Consider the following 22,357-nt stretch of genomic DNA (forward strand, 5'->3'; position numbering starts at 1 on the left):
TAACTTGTAGTGTTATGAGTTATTTGCCCGGTGGAGGGGGGAACAGGCAAGCCACTCCGGCGTTTACATTCCCAACACGTAGGTGACTTCCTGTCAGAACATCAGGTTAGGAGCGTGTGTCACCCCATGTATGTTTTATAGTCATGCTGGTCATCACTCAGCTGGCTATTAGATAGGGAAGTCTTTTTGTTTGGTCAGGCAGGTAGGTTTAGGTAGGGATCTTTATTGATTTTGATTTGTGACACCGTTCTTAGTTCCGCCTGTTCCCTGTGGTCTATTATTATTTTTGTTAATAAATTCACTGTTTGTTATTCCTTATATTGGCCTCTTGCCCATTGTGTTCACTCCACACCTCCACCAGTACATCATGCCCTCTAGGGGGCGTAACAACGCGGTACAACAGACGGTTGTTGGTGCAGAAGTGTGGAGGGACCAGGGGACTCAGCGGACCGAGAGGCTTCCCATGATGCTCCTTCACACTGGGCCAGGCGTGTTTCAGCCTCTCTTCCTCTCTCTGAGCTGCGCTGAACCGGCCCGGCTGGCCTCCGTGTCCCTCCCGGGGGAAGGGGAGATGAGCTGCTGAAGGCCGTCTGCCTCATGGCGGCCGGGGGGAGGAGCCTCAGGCATCGGCCCATGACCAGCCAGTCGACCGCGCAGGGGCCCTCCTCCGTGGTGAGTCAACGGCGGGTTAGACGGTCTAGCTGGGTCACCTGGCGGCATACTGGTCCGCGTAGGTCGATATCCCAGGAGTGCCGTAGCTGGGCTCGGGCCTGAGGGTTCACCCCGTACTGGGCCAAGATGGCGGTCTCCAGGGTGTGGTAGTCCGCCGCTTCCTCTTCACCCAGGTCATGACGAGCCCTCTGTGCTTCTCCGGTGAGGCCCGGGGCCAGGATGGTGGCCCACTCTCCCAGGGCCCAGTGTTCACGGCCCGCCGTCCTGTCCAGTAACTCCAGCCAGGCCTCCATATCGTCCTCCGGTCCTAGCCTGGGGAGCAGCTGGGTCAGGGGGGTTCTGGGTGGGTGAGCCGGTTGAGTCCATCCTGTAACGGCGCCTGGGCCTGCAGCAGGGGGGTCACAGCGTTCTCCAGAGCGCTCATCTCTGTCAGGGTTGTGCTGGACTCCTGCAGGACTCACGCTGCCCACCTCCTCCACCACCTGTGGGACACCGAGGGGGAATGCAGGGTGGAGTTCAGTACTGAGGTGGAGTCAGGGGGGGTGCAGGGTAGAGTTCAGCACTGAGGTGGAGTCAGGGGGGGTGCAGGGTGGAGTACAGCACTGAGGTGGAGTCAGGGGGGTGCAGGGTGGAGTTCAGCACTGAGGTGGAGTCAGGGGGGGTGCAGGGTGGAGTTCAGCACTGAGGTGGAGTCAGGGGGGGTGCAGGGTGGAGTTCAGCACTGAGGTGGAGTCAGGGGGAATGCAGGGTGGAGTTCAGCACTGAGGTGGAGTCAGGGGGGGTGCAGGGTGGAGTTCAGCACTGAGGTGGAGTCAGGGGGGGTGCAGGGTGGAGTTCAGCACTGAGGTGGAGTCAGGGGGGGTGCAGGGTGGAGTTAAGCACTGAGGTGGAGTCAGGGGGGGTGCAGGGTGGAGTTAAGCACTGAGGTGGAGTCAGGGGGGGTGCAGGGTGGAGTTCAGCACTGAGGTGGAGTCAGGGGGGGTGCAGGGTGGAGTTCAGCACTGAGGTAGAGTCAGGGGGAATGCAGGGTGGAGTTCAGCACTGAGGTGGAGTCAGGGGGGGTGCAGGGTGGAGTTAAGCACTGAGGTGGAGTCGGGGAGCAGGTTAGCGCCGGGACGCGTTTATTTCAAAACTGAGATATCAAACAAAGGAAAAAAACTCAAAACCAGGAATGTGGGACAGCCAAGGTTATGTTGTACTATTCACTCCCCTAATATGAACTCTGTAGAGAAGTCCTGTAACTTTTAAACTGGATCATGGCTCCATGGAAATGATGGCTTCATCTGAATTTTACTTTCAGTTTCCATTACCAACCTGTGTAGCTCTGTCCACCCTAGATACTACTGACGATCTACACTGATCTTAATTCCCATTGGCTCAGCCCCCGCAGAGAACAATTATTTGTTGACGTGAGAGACAAGTCTGCTCTTTTGCCACCAGCGGTTCTGAGAGCTGAGAACATCGCGAACTACAGTAATCAAGTAGCCTAGTCGATGTAGATGTTGTTTTAAGATTTATCCAACGGCCAAATTAAACATGAAGTTGATCATCTCGCTTCTTCTGGGAATTTCTGGAGCGTATGCTGGTCAGTAGCCTAAATTAAAGTTTTACTGATGGTCATTTTTATGTTACGGTATTTATTTTCACTTTAAATGTGAAAGTGAAATAGTTAAACTACTGTCACGTCAAATAAATTGTGATCGTTGTGAATGTGATCTTTTTGATCACAATCTGGGGCTGTTTTAGATGAATCGGCGGGTTCGGGTCGGATGATGACCTATAGAGCACGTTGCTGCGACGGTCCCGCAGCCGGATTGTGTCAGTAGGGTTCGCCTCTTCTGAGGACTTCCACCCTCTGCGCTATTCTCTCTGGAAAGATCCATGCCTTCAGACGACTCCACATAATGTGATCACTATCTACTTGAATTTAAGGGCTTACATCCATATAGTGCAATATAAAGCCTATTGACTGCGTTGGTTCTATTATGAGGGAACGTTTTTGTTCTGGTTGATGATCTGGGTTTTCTTATATCGGTGTTCAACCGAATTGGTCTTCAGCGGGCCGCTGTCTGCCCTCCCGTGATCTGCTAGCTGGGTACTGGATAGGCTACTCTGCTATCTGAACTATTTATGTACTTGCACATGACTGTTGTTGTTGCTTTTTGGTACAAAAACAACTTGAGTAGCCAGACCATATTTGTTGTCTTTTACACTTGTGTTTAAAGCTATGTTCACTAGCCTACAACATGGCTGTCCCAGTTCTGCCTGGTAACTAGTTACACCTTGGTAGGAAGAGACTCACCTACAGAACCAATCAGAGGACAGCAGGAACTTTCTTTTTTAGAGGATTAGGTGATGGTTCAGTGATGGTTTTAACATTGTATAAGACATTCCTATCAGGAATGACCACATTAGAACGTGAGAGGTTTGGGACAGGCCTATGCTGCTAAAGTCTGATCTCTCACTAGACACACCCAGGACATGAACTCAGACTGAGGAACATTTGTTTCAGTGTGATGTTCAGGTTCATATTTCTGGTGGTTGAGCGTGAGGATATAAGCAGGGCTACACATCATTAGAGCTTGTGTGATGATAGCAGAAATATGATGGGATGCAATGTGCAGGTGACCTGTTGAATGTATTCCTAGTTATAGCCAGTAGATGGCATCAGTATACCAGACTCAGTATCCCTCATCATCATCATCATCATACTCTGATGGAAGGCCATGGTGCATTAATACAGGTGGATGTTCAGATGATACTGTATGGTAACCCTGGTAACCCATAATGTCATTTTGGAATAAGCGCAGTGTTGCCTTCTGTAGCTACAGTGATAAAGTAATCAGCTACAGTGGTACAGTAATCAGCTACAGTGGTACAGTAATCAGCTACAGTGGTACAGTAGGCTCTCTCTATGTAATCATCAGTGGTACAGTAGGCTCTCTCTATGTAATCATCAGTGGTACAGTAGGCTCTCTATGTAATCATCAGTGGTACAGTAGGCTCTCTCTATGTAATCATCAGTGGTACAGTAGGCTCTCTCTATGTACTCATCAGTGGTACAGTAGGCTCTCTCTATGTAATTATCAGTGGTACAGTAGGCTCTCTATGGGTGGGGGCTACATATCTCAGTGGTCTTAAGGGTCTCTGACTGATGTTTTGACTGGTGGACTTTCAGGGGGCGGTCCTACTAGTGATGATGATGAATCTTCTTTCAGGGGGCGGTCCTACTAGTGATAATGATGAATCTTCTTTCAGGGGGCGGTCCTACTAGTGATGATGATGAATCTTCTTTCAGGGGGCGGTCCTACTAGTGATGATGATGAATCTTCTTTCAGGGGGCGGTCCTACTAGTGATGATGATGAATCTTCTTTCAGGGGGCGGTCCTACTAGTGATGATGATGAATCTTCTTTCTCATCCCATCATTCCTGATTGGGGGACGTGGAAGAATTCCCTCTCTGTCTTAATGCAGGAAAACAAGGTGGTGTGAACCATCCAAGGAGACGGCTGTGGCTCAGGAGGTAGAGCGGGTCGTCCAATGATCGTAGGGTTGGCGGTTCAAATCCTGCCTCCTGTCCACATGTCAAAGTGTCCTTGGGCAAGACACTGAATCCCAAATGACTCCCAATGAGCAGGCTGGCACCTTGCATAGCAGCTGTGTGAATGAGAGGCCTTCATTGTAAAGCGCTTTGGATAAAAGTGCTATATAAGTCCTGTCATTTCCCATTTCCCATCTCATGACCTGAGAGACAGACAGATATCAACCCTGCTGATCTTACTTCCTGGTTTAGGTGTCGGTACCAGTCCTTTGTTGACAGGAGCCACAGAGTTGCTGGTGAACAGACAGGCCAGCCAGCCAAGTGACTGAACCACGTGATTTCTCAGAAACAGCGTCGGGGGGGATGACAGACTGCTGCCTGTAGGTGGCACTGTGACCCAGCTCATCCCTCGTCTGGTTGGCAGAATCTGAGGGTGTTTCTTATTGTGCTGATTTTGATCAAGGAACTATCCAGCCGTGAGCGTTGAGCTGAGTTCACAGGTTTAATAACTGAACAATCTGGATATCCCTGCTGGACTCACATCCCACAATGCTCTCTGAGAGTTTGAGAGTTCCAGAACACGGCCCCTAAATCTGAATAGAAGAGGTGTAAATACTGGTGAGCATAGATGCTGGTTGGTTGGCCCTTTAGCCCATGCAGAAACATCTTCTGGTTTACATGTGAACCAGGGGCTTCAGTTGACTAGAGATGAAGTCCCATTATGACAGTGTGACTCATGAAGAGTAACAGACATGTATCAATGTTCTGTGTTCCTCTCAGCTGTGAGGAACGTCATGACAACTCCATGATGTGACAGAGTGTTGACGGCCATCTCAGGAGTGGTAGAGAAACTCAAAATGGAGGAGGACCAGGATGTGATGCTCACCTCAACATAGCCATCTCTGCCCCTGTGTGTGTGTGTGTGTGTGTGTGTGTGTTTGTGTGTATGTGTGTGTGAGAGAGAGAGAGAGAGAGAGAGAGAGAGTGAGTGTGTGTGTGTGTGTGTGTTTGTGTGTATGTGAGAGAGTGTGTGTGTGTGTGTGTGTATGTGAGAGAGAGTGTGTGTGTGTGTGTTTGTGTGTATGTGAGAGAGAGTGTGTGTGTGTGTGTGTTTGTGTGTGTGTGTATGTGAGAGAGAGTGTGTGTGTGTGTGTGTGTGTGTGCGCGTGTGTGTGTGTGTGTGTATGTGAGAGAGAGTGTGTGTGTGTGTGTATGTGAGAGAGAGTGTGTGTGTGTGTGTGCGTGTGTGTGTGTGCGTGTATGTGTGCGTGTGTGTGTGTGTGTGTGTGTGTGTGAGCGCTTGTGCAGGTACGTTCCAATCCTCTGCAGCATCATGTGGTATTCCTGGTATGTTTTCTAGTTTGACGCCATATCAATGTCATACAAAGCCAGAGTCAGCATGGTTCAGTTTCTTCAACACAAGAATAAGCAACGTTTAGTTGAAGCTTCATATAATTTGACACTACTGGTCATGTTTCTTCCCAAACTGTCCCACTGCGTTTTGAACGTATCATTGTTCATCTTTTTAATGATCTGTAACGTCCAACACTACTACTTTTTATTTCTCTTTCATCCCAAACAAGCCAACAATTAGATCTCCTAAATCATTCTTCATGTCTTTAATCCTCTGTCATGCTCATCCCTTCTCACCACCCAGGAGTTCTGTCACTGAAGGACATGTCAATCAATCAATCAATCAATCAAAGCTTTATTTGTGTAGCGCATTTCATACCCAGAGGCAACACAATGCGCTTTACAGAGAACAAGCGCACAAGTCACGCACACACACACACACACACACTAGAGATGCGAATATTGCGGCCCGTGGGTGGGCCAATCAACATTGTGATTAATTTCGGTGGATTGCGGGTGGATTTGTCAGTTATATTCGTATTTAATAACTACGATAATTAGGCTATATATATTATATTATAACAACTGCGAGAAAGCGTGAGACCTGCCAGCAGCTCACTCAAATACCCTCGACCACTTCGTCAACCGAGATCCTGCGAAAGCGAGCCTATAATCTTTGAATTGTTTAAGTCAAGAAAATGCGCCTATATGAAAAGTGAATGAGCAGGAACAGCTGGACATCATTTAAATGTAAATACATTAACTTCCTGTTTGGCGGGTTGGGGGCGGGTCTCTACATTTTAGAAGATAATGACGTCGGGTGGGTGGCGGGTGGATGATTGATGAGAGCACGCGGAGTCGGGTGCTCAAACTCCATCCGCGCATCTCTAATACACACACACACACACACACACACACACACACACACACACACACACACACACACACACACACACACTCACACACACACTCACAGTCTCAGAATACTTAAATGGGAAAAACATTCTTCTCTCATTGATCACAGTAGGTCTGAGTCCTCAACAAAATGTTATTGATGTTATTGGTGATGAATTTGAACACAGCTGATAGCAGTTAATAATGTGAGTCATTTATCTCTGAAACACATAGTCTGTTCTTTCATGATAATGATACTAAAAGCTCTCAGCTCAGCAGAGTGAAGCTGTTTGGGACGCTGCTTAGACACCTGATCTCACTGGAACATAACGGGTTCAGACACATCCAATTGGTCATATTGGGTTGTTGTGAGCTAATTTAGTCAGAACTAGTCTTTCTTTTAGTTTACCAGGTCCTAACTACAGATGCATCCCTAAAAAATTTGAATATTGTGAAAAAGTTCATTATTTTCTGTAATTTAATTGAAAAAGTGAAACCTTCATTTATTCTAGATCCATTACACAAAGTGAAATATTTCAAGCATTTTTTGTTTTAATCTTTATGATTGTACAGTATGTTCAGTATGTTCATTTATACACTCAATACTTGGTGGGGGCTCCTTTTGCACAAATTACTGCATCAATGTGGAGCGTGGCATGGAGGCAATCAGCCTTGAAATATTTCACTACATGTGTAATGAATCTATAATATATGAAAGTTTCACTTTTTGAATTAAATTATGGAAAATAATGAACTTTCCACAATATTCAAATTTTCTGAGATGCACCTGTAGGCCTAGTGAATTCAACCAAAGTCACTTTAACTGTGCTTACTCTGAGCTACTGTCAGTTTGGATAGGCAACCTCTGCTGCTTAGATTTCACTGCTCTGCAGTTCAAAATCCCATTGGCTTAAAGGAGTAGAATCAAAATCCCATTGGCTTAAAGCAGCGCGGAGTAGAGTCTAGTTTCTGAACCTTCTGATCTCTCTCCTCATTAACGTCGAGACGCTAGAGAATCCAGACGCAGAGAGACTCGTCTGTCCCATTGAATACATTTCCCCTCAGATGTGTTCTTCCTTCAACCAACTTCACTATGAAGTTGATCATCTGTCTTCTTCTGGGAATCCATGCAGCACATGCTGGTCAGTAGAACCTTTTGAGTAAAATTACAGATGATGGGCATTTTAGAATTCATCGTTTGTCTTTGTTATTTGTTATTTCACTTAGAGAAACGCTTTTACGTACAGTATATCTTCATGTGTTGAATGGATAGGTATGTTTTTAATGTTTACTGTACCATTTGGAAACTTTAGTCCAGCTGTTGCAGCTACTATAATGTACTTTCAAATTCCATGGACTTTGAAATAACCCTCTATTTGTGTAATATTATGCCATATTTTATTGAATCTGGTTGAATAGTTGACTTCACTTCCAATATGGTGCTACGAAACACAACATTATCACATTTTACTAAAGAAGTGTTGTGTCCATCACAACATAGACAGGCTGACTCAGTGAACCCTTACTTTTATTGATCCTTTATGTGTGTGTGTGTGTGTGTGTGTGTGTGTGTGTGTGTGTGTGTGTGTGTGTGGGCATATGTGTTTGTGTGCATGTGGATGTGCTTGTGTGTGTTTGTCTGTATGTGTGTGTGTGCGTGTGTGTGCGTGTGTGTGTGCATGTGTGTGTACAGTATGTGTGTGTGTGCGTGCGCATGCGTATTTAAAAGCGCTATATAATTGAAGTCAATGGCGGACTGGCCATCGGGACGCTCGGGACTGATCCCGATGGGCCGGTCCTCATCAAGTGGTGTGGGCCGGCCTGGTTGCTGTGAGTGAAATATTCAGAGGGGATATTCCCGGCGCTAACTGGCCCGGCCTGCTGTAAATGGCTGTTAATGCCCCCCCCCCCCCCATCCAGAAGAGTTAATGACCAGGCCATCGATCCATCAATGGCTGACATGTCACTAACTGCCTGCCACCCTCAGCCAAGCCTCAGTACTTCATTAAAGGTTAAATAGAATACTAATAAAAAGTACAGGGTTTTAACTATAACACATTAGTCTTGGTAGTTATTGATGTTGACCTGATAAACTCTTGTTAGGTTGACACACAGACAGACAATTCTAGTTGTCATTTCTTGATGGGCTGACACCGCTGTGTTTAGGCAGCAATGTTTATCTATTCCATGTTACACAAATATGATTCTATATACTGTAGTGTCCCCTGTCTCAAACATATGATTATTCAATATAAGAGCAGAAGAGAGAAATGTCTGTCAGCTAGCTAATCATGGCTTCTCTGCGTGACCTCTGGACATCCAAGTCCTCATCCACCCCTGAAGGACATGTCCTGTGTGTTTGGTTTCATAGTGAAACAGTAACTCAGCAGCAGAGTGAAGCTGTTTGGGACGCTGCTGTGTTCAGACACCTGATCTCACTGTGACAGAGAGAGCTGATGGGGAACATAGACTCAAACCCCGACTCTCAATTTAAATACACTATGAATGCTACATCTGCAGACTATTGATTTGGTCTTTGATTTCACACAAAAATTAAGATATTAATATTACTCTTTTGTCAATAAATGTACTAAATATAAGAGTTCATGTGATTGAATAAAGGTCTGCCTAGTCCCATATCATGAGCTCATGTATGTAGACCAAACACCTTGTCTGTGTCCAGAAAGTGAGTGAGTTGGCTGAACTTGAATGTAATGTTATTTCATACGTATCTTTGGCTGAATAGTAGCAGACTAGAGGTGAATGTGGATAGTGGAAATGACATTTAAACATATCTTCTTTTTACAGGTCTATTAAGCCTACTTGATTTGAATGACCATAGGCTACTTTATATCAGTTGTCTTTTAGAGATCTAGAATTCCTTCTCCAGTTGAACTGTTTGGACGTTCAGTTTTGAAAGCTAACCTCTGTTGCTTTGATTAGCCTAGTTTTGAGTGATGTCCCAGGACGTACCAACCATGATCAAATCTCTACTGTCTCAAAGGGGTTCCTGAAGTGTTGAGCATGTTCATATTGTGGAGCCCTGTCTGATAGTAGCCTACATGTGGGCTGTGCTCACTGTCAGTTGTTTAGTGGGTTCTGGGTAACGGGTCTGACCCGGGGGTCCAAAGAGAGTCTCAGAGCAGGACTCCTTGATCCCGAGGGAGGATCTGTTCACAGGGAGAGGGGAGGGGAAGTGTGGGAGAGTGGATGGAGCGCTTGTAGTCCTGGAGGTGGGAGGGAGGGAGAGATAGAGAGTGGGAGAAAGAGAGAGGGAGAGAGAGAGGGGGAGGGAGAGAGGGAGGGAGAGATAGAGAGAGGGAGAGAGAAAGATATAGATAGAGAGGGAGAGATAGAGTGAGAGAGAGAGTAAGAAATAGAGAGAGAGAGAGAGAGAGAGAGATAGATAGATAGAGAGAGGGGGGAGAGAGAGGGGAGAGAGGGAGGGTGAGAGTGTGAGAGAGAGAGGGAGAGGGAGGGAGAGATAGATAGAGAGAGGGAGAGAAAGTGAGAGGGAGAGAGAGAAAGGGAGAGAAACAAAGAGAGAGACAGAGAGAGAGAGAGAGAAAGAGACAGAGAAAGAGAGAGACAGAACCAGAGAGAGAGAGAGGCAGACAGAAAGACAACGAAAGACAAAGAGAGAGAGAGACAGAGAGAGGGACAGAGAGAGAGAGGGGAGAGAGAGAGAGAGAGAGGGAGGGAGATAGATAGAAAGGGGAGAGAGAGATATAGACGGAGAGAGAGAGGGAGAGAGTGTGTGTGAGAGAGAGAAAGAAATAGAGAGAGAGAGATAGAGAGAGAGATGGAGGGAGAGAGAGAGGGGGAGAGAGGGACAGAGAAAGAGGGAGAGAGAGATAGAGAGAGAGATGGAGGGAGAGAGAGGGGGAGAGAGGGACAGAGAGAGAGAGAAGTGGAGGTGGAGGTCTGGTCAGAGGTGGAGGGCTGGTCAGAGGTGGAGGTCTGGTCAGGTGGAGGTCTGGTCAGAGGTGGAGGTGGAGGTCTGGTCAGGTGGAGGTCTGGTCAGAGATGGAGGTGGAGGTCTGGTCAGAGGTGGAGGTGGAGGTCTGGTCAGGTGGAGGTCTGGTCAGAGGTGGAGGGCTGGTCAGAGGTGGAGGGTTGGTCAGAGGGGGGGGCTGGTCAGAGGTGGAGGTGGAGGTCTGGTCAGAGGTGGAGGGCTGGTCAGAGGTGGAGGTCTGGTCAGAGGTGGAGGGCTGGTCAGAGGTGGAGGTCTGGTCAGAGGTGGAGGGTTGGTCAGAGGTGGAGGTGGAGGGCTGGTCAGAGGTGGAGGTCTGGTCAGAGGTGGAGGTCTGGTCAGAGGTGGAGGTGGAGGTCTGGTCAGAGGTGGAGGGCTGGTCAGAGGTGGAGGGTTGGTCAGGTGTTGGGGAGGCAGACTGGGACGTGCTCAGTGCCCCCCTCAACACACTGTGTACTATAGCTACTCTCTTTAATCACATCTCAGTTTACAGCTCAAGATGATGTGTTTGAAGGTTTTCTCTCTCTGTCTTCATGCTGCTTCTGCAGGTTGGTTGTGTGTTTGAGAATAAATGGGTTGAGGTTTTTAAAATGGTATCTTAACTCAACATACACCAATATGTGTAGTTGTGGGCTGAGCTGCTATTTTTATTTTGTTGCATAAAAGTTGAATTTAAAGTAAAGTAATTTATTCATTACACCACAAACTAGGATTTGTAGTCAGTACATTTGAGTAAATTGTAATTCTGTGCTTATAGCAGGTTAATAATGCCTGTCCTTTTCTAACAGTGACAGCATTGGCATTGATAGTCAAGCCAGAAATACCATCAGTGCTCCACTGGGTGGCGCTATTTCTCATCAAATAATGCCAAGATATCTTTCTGAAACAAATAGATTTTAAACACACAAACTGCATTCAACAGACCTGCCTGGACATCATGTAGGGTTTAGCCAACAATGATCTCAGCATCTGCATGTGTTCCCCTTGTCTTCCTCCAGTGACACACTCCCTCAAGTACTTCTACACCGCCTCCTCTGAAGTTCCCAACTTCCCAGAGTTTGTGCTTGTGGGGATGGTGGATGATATTCAGATGGTCTACTGCGACAGCAACAACCAGAGAGCCGTGCCCAAACAGGACTGGATGAACAAGGCAGCTGAAGACGACCCTCAGTACTGGGAGTGGAACACTGGTAATTGTTTGGGTGCCCAGCAGATATTCAAGAACAACCTTGAAGTTGGGAAGCAGCGTTTCAACCAGAGTGGAGGTAAGCACCAGCCTTTTCAGATCAGGTTGGGTCTTTTATCTGCAGTCATGTTCACCTTTTACAAGGTTGATTTCACGGTGGGGTTAGAAAGAGCATCACTTGTGCCTCAGAACCAAGAACATCAGAGACGTCCTGAAGCTCCACCCAGCTCCTCATCAGAGCCTTCATCTGCTAACTTCAGCATCACAACGTTACACAGAGCAGGACCTACAACCTGCTGCTGCTTAAATGAGGACAATGTTAGTGGGTCAGGGTGGGAGTGAGTGTGTGTGTGTGTGTGTGTGTGTGTGTGTGTGTGTGTGTGTGTGTGTGTGTGTGTGTGTGTGTGTGTGTAGAACACGTCACTGTTGTATTTCCTAACTCACCAGCACCTCAACCAGGACCTCACCTGACTCCAACTGAGATAAAGTTCCCATAACTAACACACATGACCATCCACACTCTCTCTCACACACACACACACACACACACACACACACACACACACACACACACACACACACACACACACACACACACACACACAGATCCCACAGACACAGTAGTTAGAGAGCTGTGATCCAGTCTAGAGGGTTGTCTGGGTGACGGCCTCTGATGTTGACGGACCTGAAACACACACATGCACACACACACACACACACACACACACACACACACACACACACACACACACACACACACACACACACACACACATAGTGAGCCAGTGCAGGTGAGAGTGTAGCTCCACACGGTGTCTCTGCTGTTGTAACTGACTGAACAGAGGCTCCTCCCTCACCTCTAGTCTGTGACATCATCACCTGTAGCTGATGTGTTGAGCTCTGAAGCGCCTACTGGCAGCAGAGGGTCACCCAGGTGGGGGCTTCCCATTGGTTGTGGATGAGGTGAGCTCCACCCCCTTCCCTCTAACAGAGCTTTGAGCGTCCGTTAAGACGCTATATGAATCCATCAACAGTGTTTTATTCACTAACACACCTACCTAACACACACGGTCTCACTCAACACACACGCGTCATAGTAACACTCTACTGAACACCGTGGCTACCTCCAGCCCTGTACATGTCACCATGGCAACATCAGCCGGTGTAGATACACCCTCTCTCTGGGTCTCCATGGTAACGCTGCTGGTCTTTTCTCAAGTTGTCTGTCAGTCTGTGTGTGTGTGTGTGTGTGTGTGTGTGTGTGTGTGTCTGTGTGTTGCGAAGGTGTGACATCACACAGTAGAGAGAGAGAGAGAGAGAGAGAATGTGTATGTGTGTGTGTGTGTGTGTGTATGCAATCCTATGAAGAGATTCCACCTCTCTCTCTCTCTTTCCCTCTCTCTCTCTCTCTCTCTCTCTCTCTCTCAGGTGTGCACACATTCCAGTTGATGTATGGCTGTGAGTGGGATGAGGAGACTGGAGAAACAGAGGGGTACTGGCAGTATGGTTATGATGGAGAAGACTTCCTCATCTTTGACCTGAAGAACCTGGTATGGGTCGCTCCAACACCCCAGGCCTTCATCACCAAACTGAGGTTTGACCAGGACAGAGCTGAGCTTGAGTACTATAAACACTACCTCACCCAGACCTGCATTGAGGGGCTGAAGAAGTATGTGGAGTACGGGAAGAGCACTCTGAAGAGGACAGGTAGAGAATCACATGACCTCAGACTGATAACATGACACACTAATAACATGACACGCTGATAACATGACACACTGATAACATGACACGCTGGTAACATGTCACACTAATAACATGACACGCTGATAACATGGCACACTAATAACATGACACACTAATAACATGACACAATAATAACATGACTCTAATAACATGACACACTAATAACATGACACAATAATAACATGACACAATAATAACATGACTCTAATAACATGACACACTAATAACATGACACGCTGATAACATGACACGCTGATAACATGACACACTGATTACATGACACACTAATAACATGACACAATAATAACATGACTCTAATAACATGGCACACTAATAACACGACACGCTGATAACATGACACGCTGATAACATGACACACTAATAACATGACACACTGATAACATGACACACTAATAACATGACACACTGATAACATGACACACTAATAACATGACACGCTGATAACATGACACACTAATAACATGACTCTAATAACATGACACACTAATAACATGACACGCTGATAACATGACACACTGATAACATGACACACTAATAACATGGCACAATAGTAACATGACTCTAATAACATGACACACTAATAACATGACACGCTGATAACATGACACGCTGATAACATGACACACTAATAACATGACACACTGATAACATGACACACTAATAAATTGACACACTGATAACATGACACACTGATAACATGACACGCTAATAAATTGACACACTGATAACATGACACACTAATAACATGTCACACTCATAACATGACACACTAATAACATGACACACTAATAACATGACACACTAATAACATGACGCTGATAACATGACACACTAATAACATGACACGCTGATAACATGACACACTAATAACATGACTCTAATAACATGACACACTAATAACATGACACACTGATAACATGACACGCTGATAACATGACTCTAATAACATGACAGACTAATAACATGACACACTAATAACATGCCAAAGTAATTATTGGGCTCTGAACCCGGACCCGGGACCCGTGTAGTGAGAACCCCCAACAGACAGACAGACAGACAGACAGACAGACAGGAGGGCAGACAGACAGACAGACAGGAGGGCAGACAGACAGACAGACAGGAGGGCAGACAGACAGACAGACAGGAGGGCAGACAGACAGACAGACAGACAGACAGGCAGACAGGAGGGCAGGCAGACAGACAGACAGGAGGGCAGACAGACAGGCAGACAGACAGACAGGCAGACAGACAGACAGACAGGAGGGCAGTTTGGTCGTTTATTGAAATCTAAAATAATAATTAGGGGGAGAAAGGGGCGGGGCAAACTCCTGGGGGAATGTGTGGATGCGTGTGCGTTATCAGAAATGGGATGTGGAGACCAGAGGGGTGCGTGGGGGCAGTATGGGGGCAGTGTGGGGGCAGTGTGGGGGCAGTGTGGGGTCAGTGTGGGGTCAGTGTGGGGGCAGTGTGGGGGCAGTGTGGGGGCAGTGTGGGGGGAGTATGGGGGCAGTGTGGGGGGAGTGTGGGGTCAGTGTGGGGTCAGTGTGGGGGCAGTGTGGGGGCAGTGTGGGGTCAGTATGGGGGCAGTGTGGGGTCAGTGTGGGGGCAGTGTGGGGGCAGTATGGGGGTAGTGTGGGGGTAGTGTGGGGGCAGTATGGGGGCAGTGTGGGGGCAGTGTGGGGGTAGTGTGGGGGTAGTGTGGGGGCAGTGTGGGGTCAGTGTGGGGGCAGTGTGGGGGCAGTGTGGGGGCAGTGTGGGGGGAGTATGGGGGCAGTGTGGGGGGAGTATGGGGGCAGTGTGGGGGCAGTGTGGGGGCAGTGTGGGGGCAGTGTGGGGGCAGTATGGGGTCAGTATGGGGTCAGTGTGGGGGCAGTATGGGGGCAGTGTGGGGGCAGTGTGGGGATCAGAGACTGGTGTGTGAATGTGTGTGTGAGGACCTGAGGGAGGAGGAGCAGCTGGGTGGTCTGGGGCAGCAGGGAGGAGGAGGAGGAGGAGGAGCAGCTGGGTGGTCTGGGGCAGCAGGGAGGAGGAGGAGGAGGAGGAGGAGGAGGAGCTGGGTGGTCTGGGGGGGCAGGGAGGAGGAGGAGGAGGAGGAGGAGCAGCTGGGTGGTCTGGGGGGGCAGGGAGGAGGAGGAGGAGGAGGAGGAGGAGCTGGGTGGTCTGGGGGGGCAGGGAGGAGGAGGAGGAGGAGCAGCTGTGTGGTCTGGGGCGGCAGGGAGGAGGAGGAGGAGGCGGTCTGGTGACGGAGTGGGGAGATGGAGACGAGGTGGCGCCCTGAGGAGGGGGCGGGGCTGGTCCAGGCTGGTCCAGGCTGGTGGAACGTGGAAACGGCGAGGGAAGTCCAGGGGAACGGGGAGCGGAGTGCCGGAGCGTGGCGTCGCGGCGTGGGAGCCAGAGAAGAGGAGGACTCTGAGCTGGAGAGGCGTGGGGACACTGGTGGAACCTTTCAGAGGGACAGGGAGGACACACCGGCCAATTAGACCACGGAAAACAAACACTCACGCCACGAAATATCTGACTAGCTTAGCAATCCCTGGGCGAGAGCAAGGTCTTAGATCGTACCACTAGGAAGGGCCAGGAGCGTCTCAGCCCCGAGCCAAGGCTCCAGCGTCCTCTAGTAGAGGCTCCGCTAACGGCCAACAGGTGTGTTGAGGTGTTGATTGATTGCTGCTGCTGCCGAGCGGAGCCAGCCTCTCCGGAGGAGGGCGGAGTCAGCGTCCCCGGAGCCAGCCTCTCTTCTATGACCTGACCCAGAGAGGACCTGACCCAGAGAGAACCTGACCCAGAGAGGACCTGACCCAGAGAGAACCTGACCCAGAGCAGACCTGACCCAGAGAGGACCTGACCCAGAGAGAACCTGACCCAGAGAGGACCTGACCCAGAGAGAACCTGACCCAGAGAGGACCTGACCCAGAGAGAACCTGACCCAGAGAGAACCTGACCCAGAGCGGACCTGACCCAGAGAGGACCTGACCCAGAGAGAACCTGACCCAGAGAGGACCTGACCCAGAGAGAACCTGACCCAGAGAGAACCTGACCCAGAGCGGACCTGACCCAGAGAGGACCTGACCCAGAGAGAACCTGACCCAGAGAGAACCTGACCCAGAGTGGACCTGACCCAGAGAGAACCTGACCCAGAGAGGACCTGACCCAGAGAGGACCTGACCCAGAGAGAACCTGACCCAGAGAGAACCTGACCCAGAGAGGACCTGACCCAGAGAGGACCTGACCCAGAGAGAACCTGACCCAGAGAGAACCTGACCCAGAGAGGACCTGACCCAGAGAGGACCTGACCCAGAGCCACTCGACTCCCGGACCGGACCCCAAGTCCGAGCCGGGCCCACAACACTAATAACAGGACACACTAATAATATGACACACTAATAACATGACACTAATTACGTGACACACTAATAACATAACACACCAATAAAATGACACCAATAACATGACACTTGACTCCACTGACACAACAAAGCTGATGTGACATTCAGAATGTTTTCACAAAACATCTACTCATGGTGACTGGAAGTTCTTTTAAACATGATGATCATGATGATGAGGATTTTTGATTTTTTATATATTTTCTCTCCCTCCCTCTCTCTCCCTCTTTCTCTTCCTCTCTCTCTCTCTCTCTCTCCCTCTTTCTCTCCCTCTCTCTCTCTCTCTCTTTCTGTCCCTCTCTCCCTCCCTTTCTCTGTCCCTCTCTCCCTCTCTCCCCCCTTCTCTCTCCCTCTCCCTCTCTCCTCCCTGTCTCTCTGCTTCTCTCCCTCTCTCTCTCCATCTCTTTCTCTCTCCATCTCTCTCTCCCACTCTCTATCTCTCCCTCTCTCTCTCTCTCTCTCTCTCCCTCTCTCTCTCTCTCCATCTCTCTCTCCCTCTCTCCCCCCTTCTCTCCGCCTCTCTCTCTCCCTCTCTCCTCCCTGTCTCTCTCCTTCTCTCCCTCTCTCTGTCCCTCTCTCCATCTCTCTCTCCCTCTCTCCCCCCTTCTCTCTCCCTCTCTCTCTCCCTGTCTCTGCTTCTCTCCCTCTCTCTCTCCATCTCTCTCTCTCTCCATCTCTCTGTCTCCCTCTCTCTCTCCATCTCTCTCTCTATCTCTCTCTATCTCTCTCTCCCTCTCTCTCTCTCTCCATCTCTCTCTCTATTTCTTTCTTTCTCTCTCTCTCTCTCCCTCTCTCTCCATCTTTCTGTCCCTCTTTCCCTCCCTTTCTCTGTCCATCTCTCCATCTCTCTCTCTCTCTCTCTCTCTCTCCCCCCTTCTCTCTTCCTCTCTCTCTCCCTGTCTCTCCTTCTCTCCCTCTCTCTCTCCATCTCTCTCTGTCTCTCTCTCCTTCCATCTCTCTCTCTCTCTCTCTCTCTCTCTCTCTATCTCTCTCTCTCTCCCTCCATCTCTCTCTCTCTCTCTCCCTGTCTCTCATTCTCTCCCTCTCTCTCTCCATCTCTCTCTCTCTCTCCATCTCTCTGTCTCCCTCTCTCTCTCCCTCTCTCTCTCCATCTCTCTCTCTCTCTCTCCCTCTCTCTCTCCATATCTCTCTCTCTCTCTCTCTCTCTCCAGTCCCTCCCTCTGTGTCTCTCCTCCAGAAGAGCCCCTCCTCTCCAGTGACCTGCCATGCTACAGGCTTCTACCCCAGAGGAGTCATGGTGTTCTGGAGGAGAGATGGAGAGGAGGTGTTCGAGGACGTGGACTATAGAGAGGTTCTCCCCAACCAGGACGGAACCTTCCAGACCAGTGTTCGCCTGACAGTGAAGCCTGAGGACGTGGACAGCGGGAGGTGGGAGTGTGTGGTTCAGGTCTCAGGGATCCAGGAGGACTTTGTCACCAAGCTGGAGCGCTCTGTGGTGAAGACCAACTGGCCTGACCCAGGTAACCCAGGTAAGACTGACAGGAGGAAAGACCTAGGAAAGAGAGAATGACCATAAAATGAGAGAGAGAATCACAATAGGATGTCCTCTTTAAACACACATTATAGTATACATTCATAGTATTATTATTATTATTATTATTATTATTATTATTAGTAGTAGTAGTAGTAGTAGTAGTAGTAGTAGTAGTATTAGTAGTATTACTTATATTATTATTACTATTATTATTGTTATTATTATTATTATTATTGTTGTTGTTGTTGTTATTATTATTATTATTATTATTATTATTACATATCCTCTGGTCCTTGTTTATCAGTGTTCCATCCTGCTCATCTTTCAGAGGAGACCACATTCCCACACACATACACTCAAGACGTTCCACATACTATAGAACCATTTGGCGCCATGACAGAACCCTCCCAAAAGGGATCTACCTGACATGACAGGGTTCTGCTACAAGTGCCAGCATTGTTCTGTGTGGAAGTGTTTTAGTCTGCGGTGTCTTTTCCCAGAGTGACCATCTGGTCTCCTACTGAAGTGACCAGAGAAGAGTGTGAGAGTTGATGATGAAACTGTAACATCAGCAGCATGGGAGACTCCCAGCTGCAGTCTGAATGTTCTGTGTTGGTTGTTACAGGTTCCTCTGGCCTCATCATTGGAGGGGTGGTGGTTCTTCTCCTGGTCACGGGCATCATCTCTGGAGTGGTCATTTGGAGGAAGAAGACTGCCAAGAAAGGTGAGAGAGGAGAAGCAGCTCTGGATATCTGACCCTGATGCTCTGAGCACCACTGTGCATTTCCAGTATTGATAGTGGATTACTATGTGCACTCAGTAGTGGAGATGATCAATGTTTTACTAATCATATGTATCACTTTAATAATGCTGAGTCATCTGTGTTTCAGGCTTCACTTCAGCTAACAGTGAGTATTCTGATGAAAATATGACTCATACATACACTACACATATACATGTTCACATACAGTATATCTGTGTTCACATGTTATTCTCCTACATGTCCATCTCACCACGCTAGCCTGTGAGGCTGTACTGTCCTTCCTGTTGTTCAACATGTGTCATGTGTGTTTTGGTATCCATGGTGTCTGACTGTATCCATCTCAGTCAGCTGTTCCTCGTCAGCTCAGTTTAACTGGTCTGGTTGTTCCTCAGTTTAACTGGTCTGGTTGGTCCTCAGTTTAACTGGTCTGGTTGATCCTCAGTTTAACTGGTCTGGTTGTTCCTCAGTTTAACTGGTCTGGTTGTTCCTCAGTTTAACTGGTCTGGTTGTTCCTCAGTTTAACTGGTCTGGTTGTTCCTCAGTTTAACTGGTCTGGTTGTTCCTCAGTTTAACTGGTCTGGTTGTTCCTCAGTTTAACTGGTCTGGTTGTTCCTCAGTTTAACTGGTCTGGTTGTTCCTCAGTTTAACTGGTCTGGTTGGTCCTCAGTTTAACTGGTCTGGTTGTTCCTCAGTTTAACTGGTCTGGTTGTTCCTCAGTTTAACTGGTCTGGTTGTTCCTCAGTTTAACTGGTCTGGTTGTTCCTCAGTTAAACTGGTCTGGTTGGTCCTCAGTTTAACTGGTCTGGTTGTTTCTCCATGCAGCTTCTGATGTCGGATCTCACTCCTCCAATAACATCACACGTACGTACACACACACACACACACACACACACACACACACACACACACACACACACACACACACACACAGTGACATATTCATCATAGTAAACAGCATAGTGAACTGTATGACCTGCTAGTTGTCCTAATTTGTCCTAAATGTAAAATCACCATCAAGAGTTCAGTGTTTACACTGTTGTTATTTACCTTGTTGTTCTGTGTGTGTGTGTGTGTGTGTGTGTGTGTGTGTGTGTCCTCACAGAAGAGCAGCAGAAACTAGGGGAGGAAATAGAGACAAGTCAACTAACTCAACAATCAGATTAATATGCAGCGCAGCACGAAGACAAATTTACCCAAAACAGCTGATGATGATGTCAATAGATGACTAATAAAACCGCTGTGTCTCTGATGATGTCAATAGATGACTAATGAATCAGCTGTGTCTCTGATGATGTCCAATAGATCATTAATGAGGCCTGCATGACTGTCATAATTTGATAGAAATTACATTTTAGTCTGATGTCAGGATGTATAGTTTGCGCAAGTAACGCAAGCAAATGTGAGACTTCTTTCTTTCAAATATATAGAAAAATACATTTATTTTCCTGGCTCATCAAGTATGTTTTCTCTGTATTATATGATGTAATATGATCATTAGTAGGGCGTGTCTTCTCAGATGAGGTCACCTGATTCTGTCCTATCAGGAGCGGGGTGATGATGTCACGGTCATGTTAAGACCACAGCCCAGTTTGTCCGTCAAGATGAACACATTCCTCTGTGTAGATCCGTCTCTCAACACTGACAGAAGAATCCTACGGTTTGACCATAGAGATTACGTTGATACTGTCTATCTGGGCTTGGTTTAATACTCAGCTCTGATTGGCTACAGAAGCGTGTATTCATTCTGGAGAACCACTCTCCCTCCAAGCTGGGGTTAGGGTTGGGCTGACCCCCCCTCTCTGGTGCCTGTCTTCTCCTCAGAGGACCCTGATGCTCTGCTACATCTCTGTGAAGCTCACTGATGCTCTGCTACATCTCTGTAAAGCTCAGTGATCCTCTGCTACATCTCTGTGAAGCTCAGTGATGCTCTGCTACATCTCTGTAAAGCTCAGTGATGCTCTGCTACATCTCTGTAAAGCTCAGTGATGCTCTGCTACATCTCTGTAAAGCTCAGTGATGCTCTGCTACATCTCTGTGAAGCCGTTACCCGTCACAAACTACCGTCACTATTCACCTGTTTAGTAACTTTAACATGTTGGGAGAGGTTGTCTTTTATGTGCTTGTGGGCTCTCTCGCTTTTTATTTTTATTATTATGTGTTGTGAAATGATCTTAGGTTTCCAATCGTATGTGTGAATACTTTCATTTCTCAAAATAATCAAATCAGAGTAATCAAAATAAATTTGATTTTCTGTTCTATTAGAAATAGATTTGATTTTCTGTTCTATTAGAAATAGATTTCCTCTTTCCCCTCGTCTACAACATCCTGTTAAAGTTTTATTCTGTTATTCTGTATTCTCTTAGAAATAAAATGGGTTTGATAAGTCAACTTGAGTGTTTATTTTGTCTTTCTTATTGTGTTGATAAGGAGCTCGGGGAGTTTCAGCCAGTTAACAGACAGTTGGGCTCTCCCACCTCCCAAAGGATGAATGAAGGACTCCTCCACTTCCCAAACTCCAGGGGAACCCCTGACTACAGAGAGGACAAGAGTTCTGTCTTTACTTCACAGCCCAGACAAGGATCTAGAGCAGTGGAGGAGACAGGATAGACAGACAGTAATATTGGTATAGGATATACAGGATAGACAGTAATATTGGTATAGGATATACAGGATAGACAGTAATATTGGTATAGGATATACAGAATAGACAGTAATATTGCTCAGGGTAGACAGTGGTATTCTACTGTTGGTCAGGTAGACAGTGGTATTCTACTGTTGGTCAGATAGACAGTGGTATTCTACTGTTGGTCAGATAGACAGTGGTATTCTACTGTTGGTCAGGTAGACAGTGGTATTCTACTGTTGGTCAGGTAGACAGTGGTATTCTACTGTTGGTCAGGTAGACAGTGGTATTCTACTGTTGGTCAGGTAGACAGAGGTATTCTACTGTTGGTCAGGTAGACTGTGGTATTCTACTGTTGGTCAGGTAGACTGTTGAAGAATCTAGGGAGAAATGTCTCTAACATCTACAGAGTATTACTGCTGTATTTGATTTAATGTGTTTGTTTGTTTTCACGTGGACACTGTAGTCGATAGAGTGAGGGAGACAGCTGCTGCTGCTGTGGCCGTTCGGGGTAGTGGGTGTCAAGAGGTCACACTTAGGCCACAGGGGGGGGCTCTCCTCTTGGTTATTAATGACACATCTTTATGGGACACTATAAACAGACACAACCTAGGCTGACAACCAATGGTGATTAAGATATCATGTTAGGGTGACAGGCGACACATCTGTATGGTCACTCCTCCACCAATCTAGCTCCACTAGGCCCT

At 47.6% G+C, this 22,357-nt stretch overlaps 1 protein-coding gene across 3 annotated transcripts; it reads left to right on the top strand.

Moving 5' to 3' along the window:
• Positions 1–2,117: 2,117 nt before the first annotated feature.
• Positions 2,118–21,396, top strand: LOC311328016 (major histocompatibility complex class I-related gene protein-like). 3 transcript variants are annotated; one of them, XM_084461128.1, is made up of 8 exons: positions 2,118–2,257; positions 11,432–11,698; positions 13,048–13,326; positions 17,942–18,259; positions 18,890–18,988; positions 19,155–19,172; positions 19,850–19,888; positions 20,130–21,396. In XM_084461128.1, the coding sequence occupies exons 1-8, from the start codon at positions 2,209–2,211 to the stop codon at positions 20,189–20,191; spliced, it is 1,131 nt and encodes a 376-aa protein (XP_084317254.1). In that variant the 5' UTR covers positions 2,118–2,208; the 3' UTR covers positions 20,192–21,396. The 3 variants fall into 3 exon arrangements, with proteins under 3 accessions (XP_084317254.1, XP_084317255.1, XP_084317256.1); XM_084461129.1 differs by having other exon boundaries at positions 17,942–18,250; XM_084461130.1 differs by lacking the exon at positions 13,048–13,326.
• Positions 21,397–22,357: the final 961 nt, after the last annotated feature.

This window comes from Borostomias antarcticus, assembly GCF_949987555.1.
Source record: "Borostomias antarcticus genome assembly, chromosome: 36".
NCBI lineage: Eukaryota > Metazoa > Chordata > Actinopteri > Stomiiformes > Stomiidae > Borostomias > Borostomias antarcticus.

Bases quoted from the DNA above. Each gene is read 5' to 3' on its own strand.
- LOC311328016 (XM_084461128.1), top strand. From the start codon at position 2,209: ATGAAGTTGATCATCTCGCTTCTTCTGGGAATTTCTGGAGCGTATGCT. The intron at 13,327-17,941 runs GTAGAGAATCAC...CTCTCTCTCCAG, and splicing joins GAGCACTCTGAAGAGGACAG to TCCCTCCCTCTGTGTCTCTC. The intron at 19,889-20,129 runs GTACGTACACAC...GTGTCCTCACAG, and splicing joins CTCCTCCAATAACATCACAC to AAGAGCAGCAGAAACTAGGG.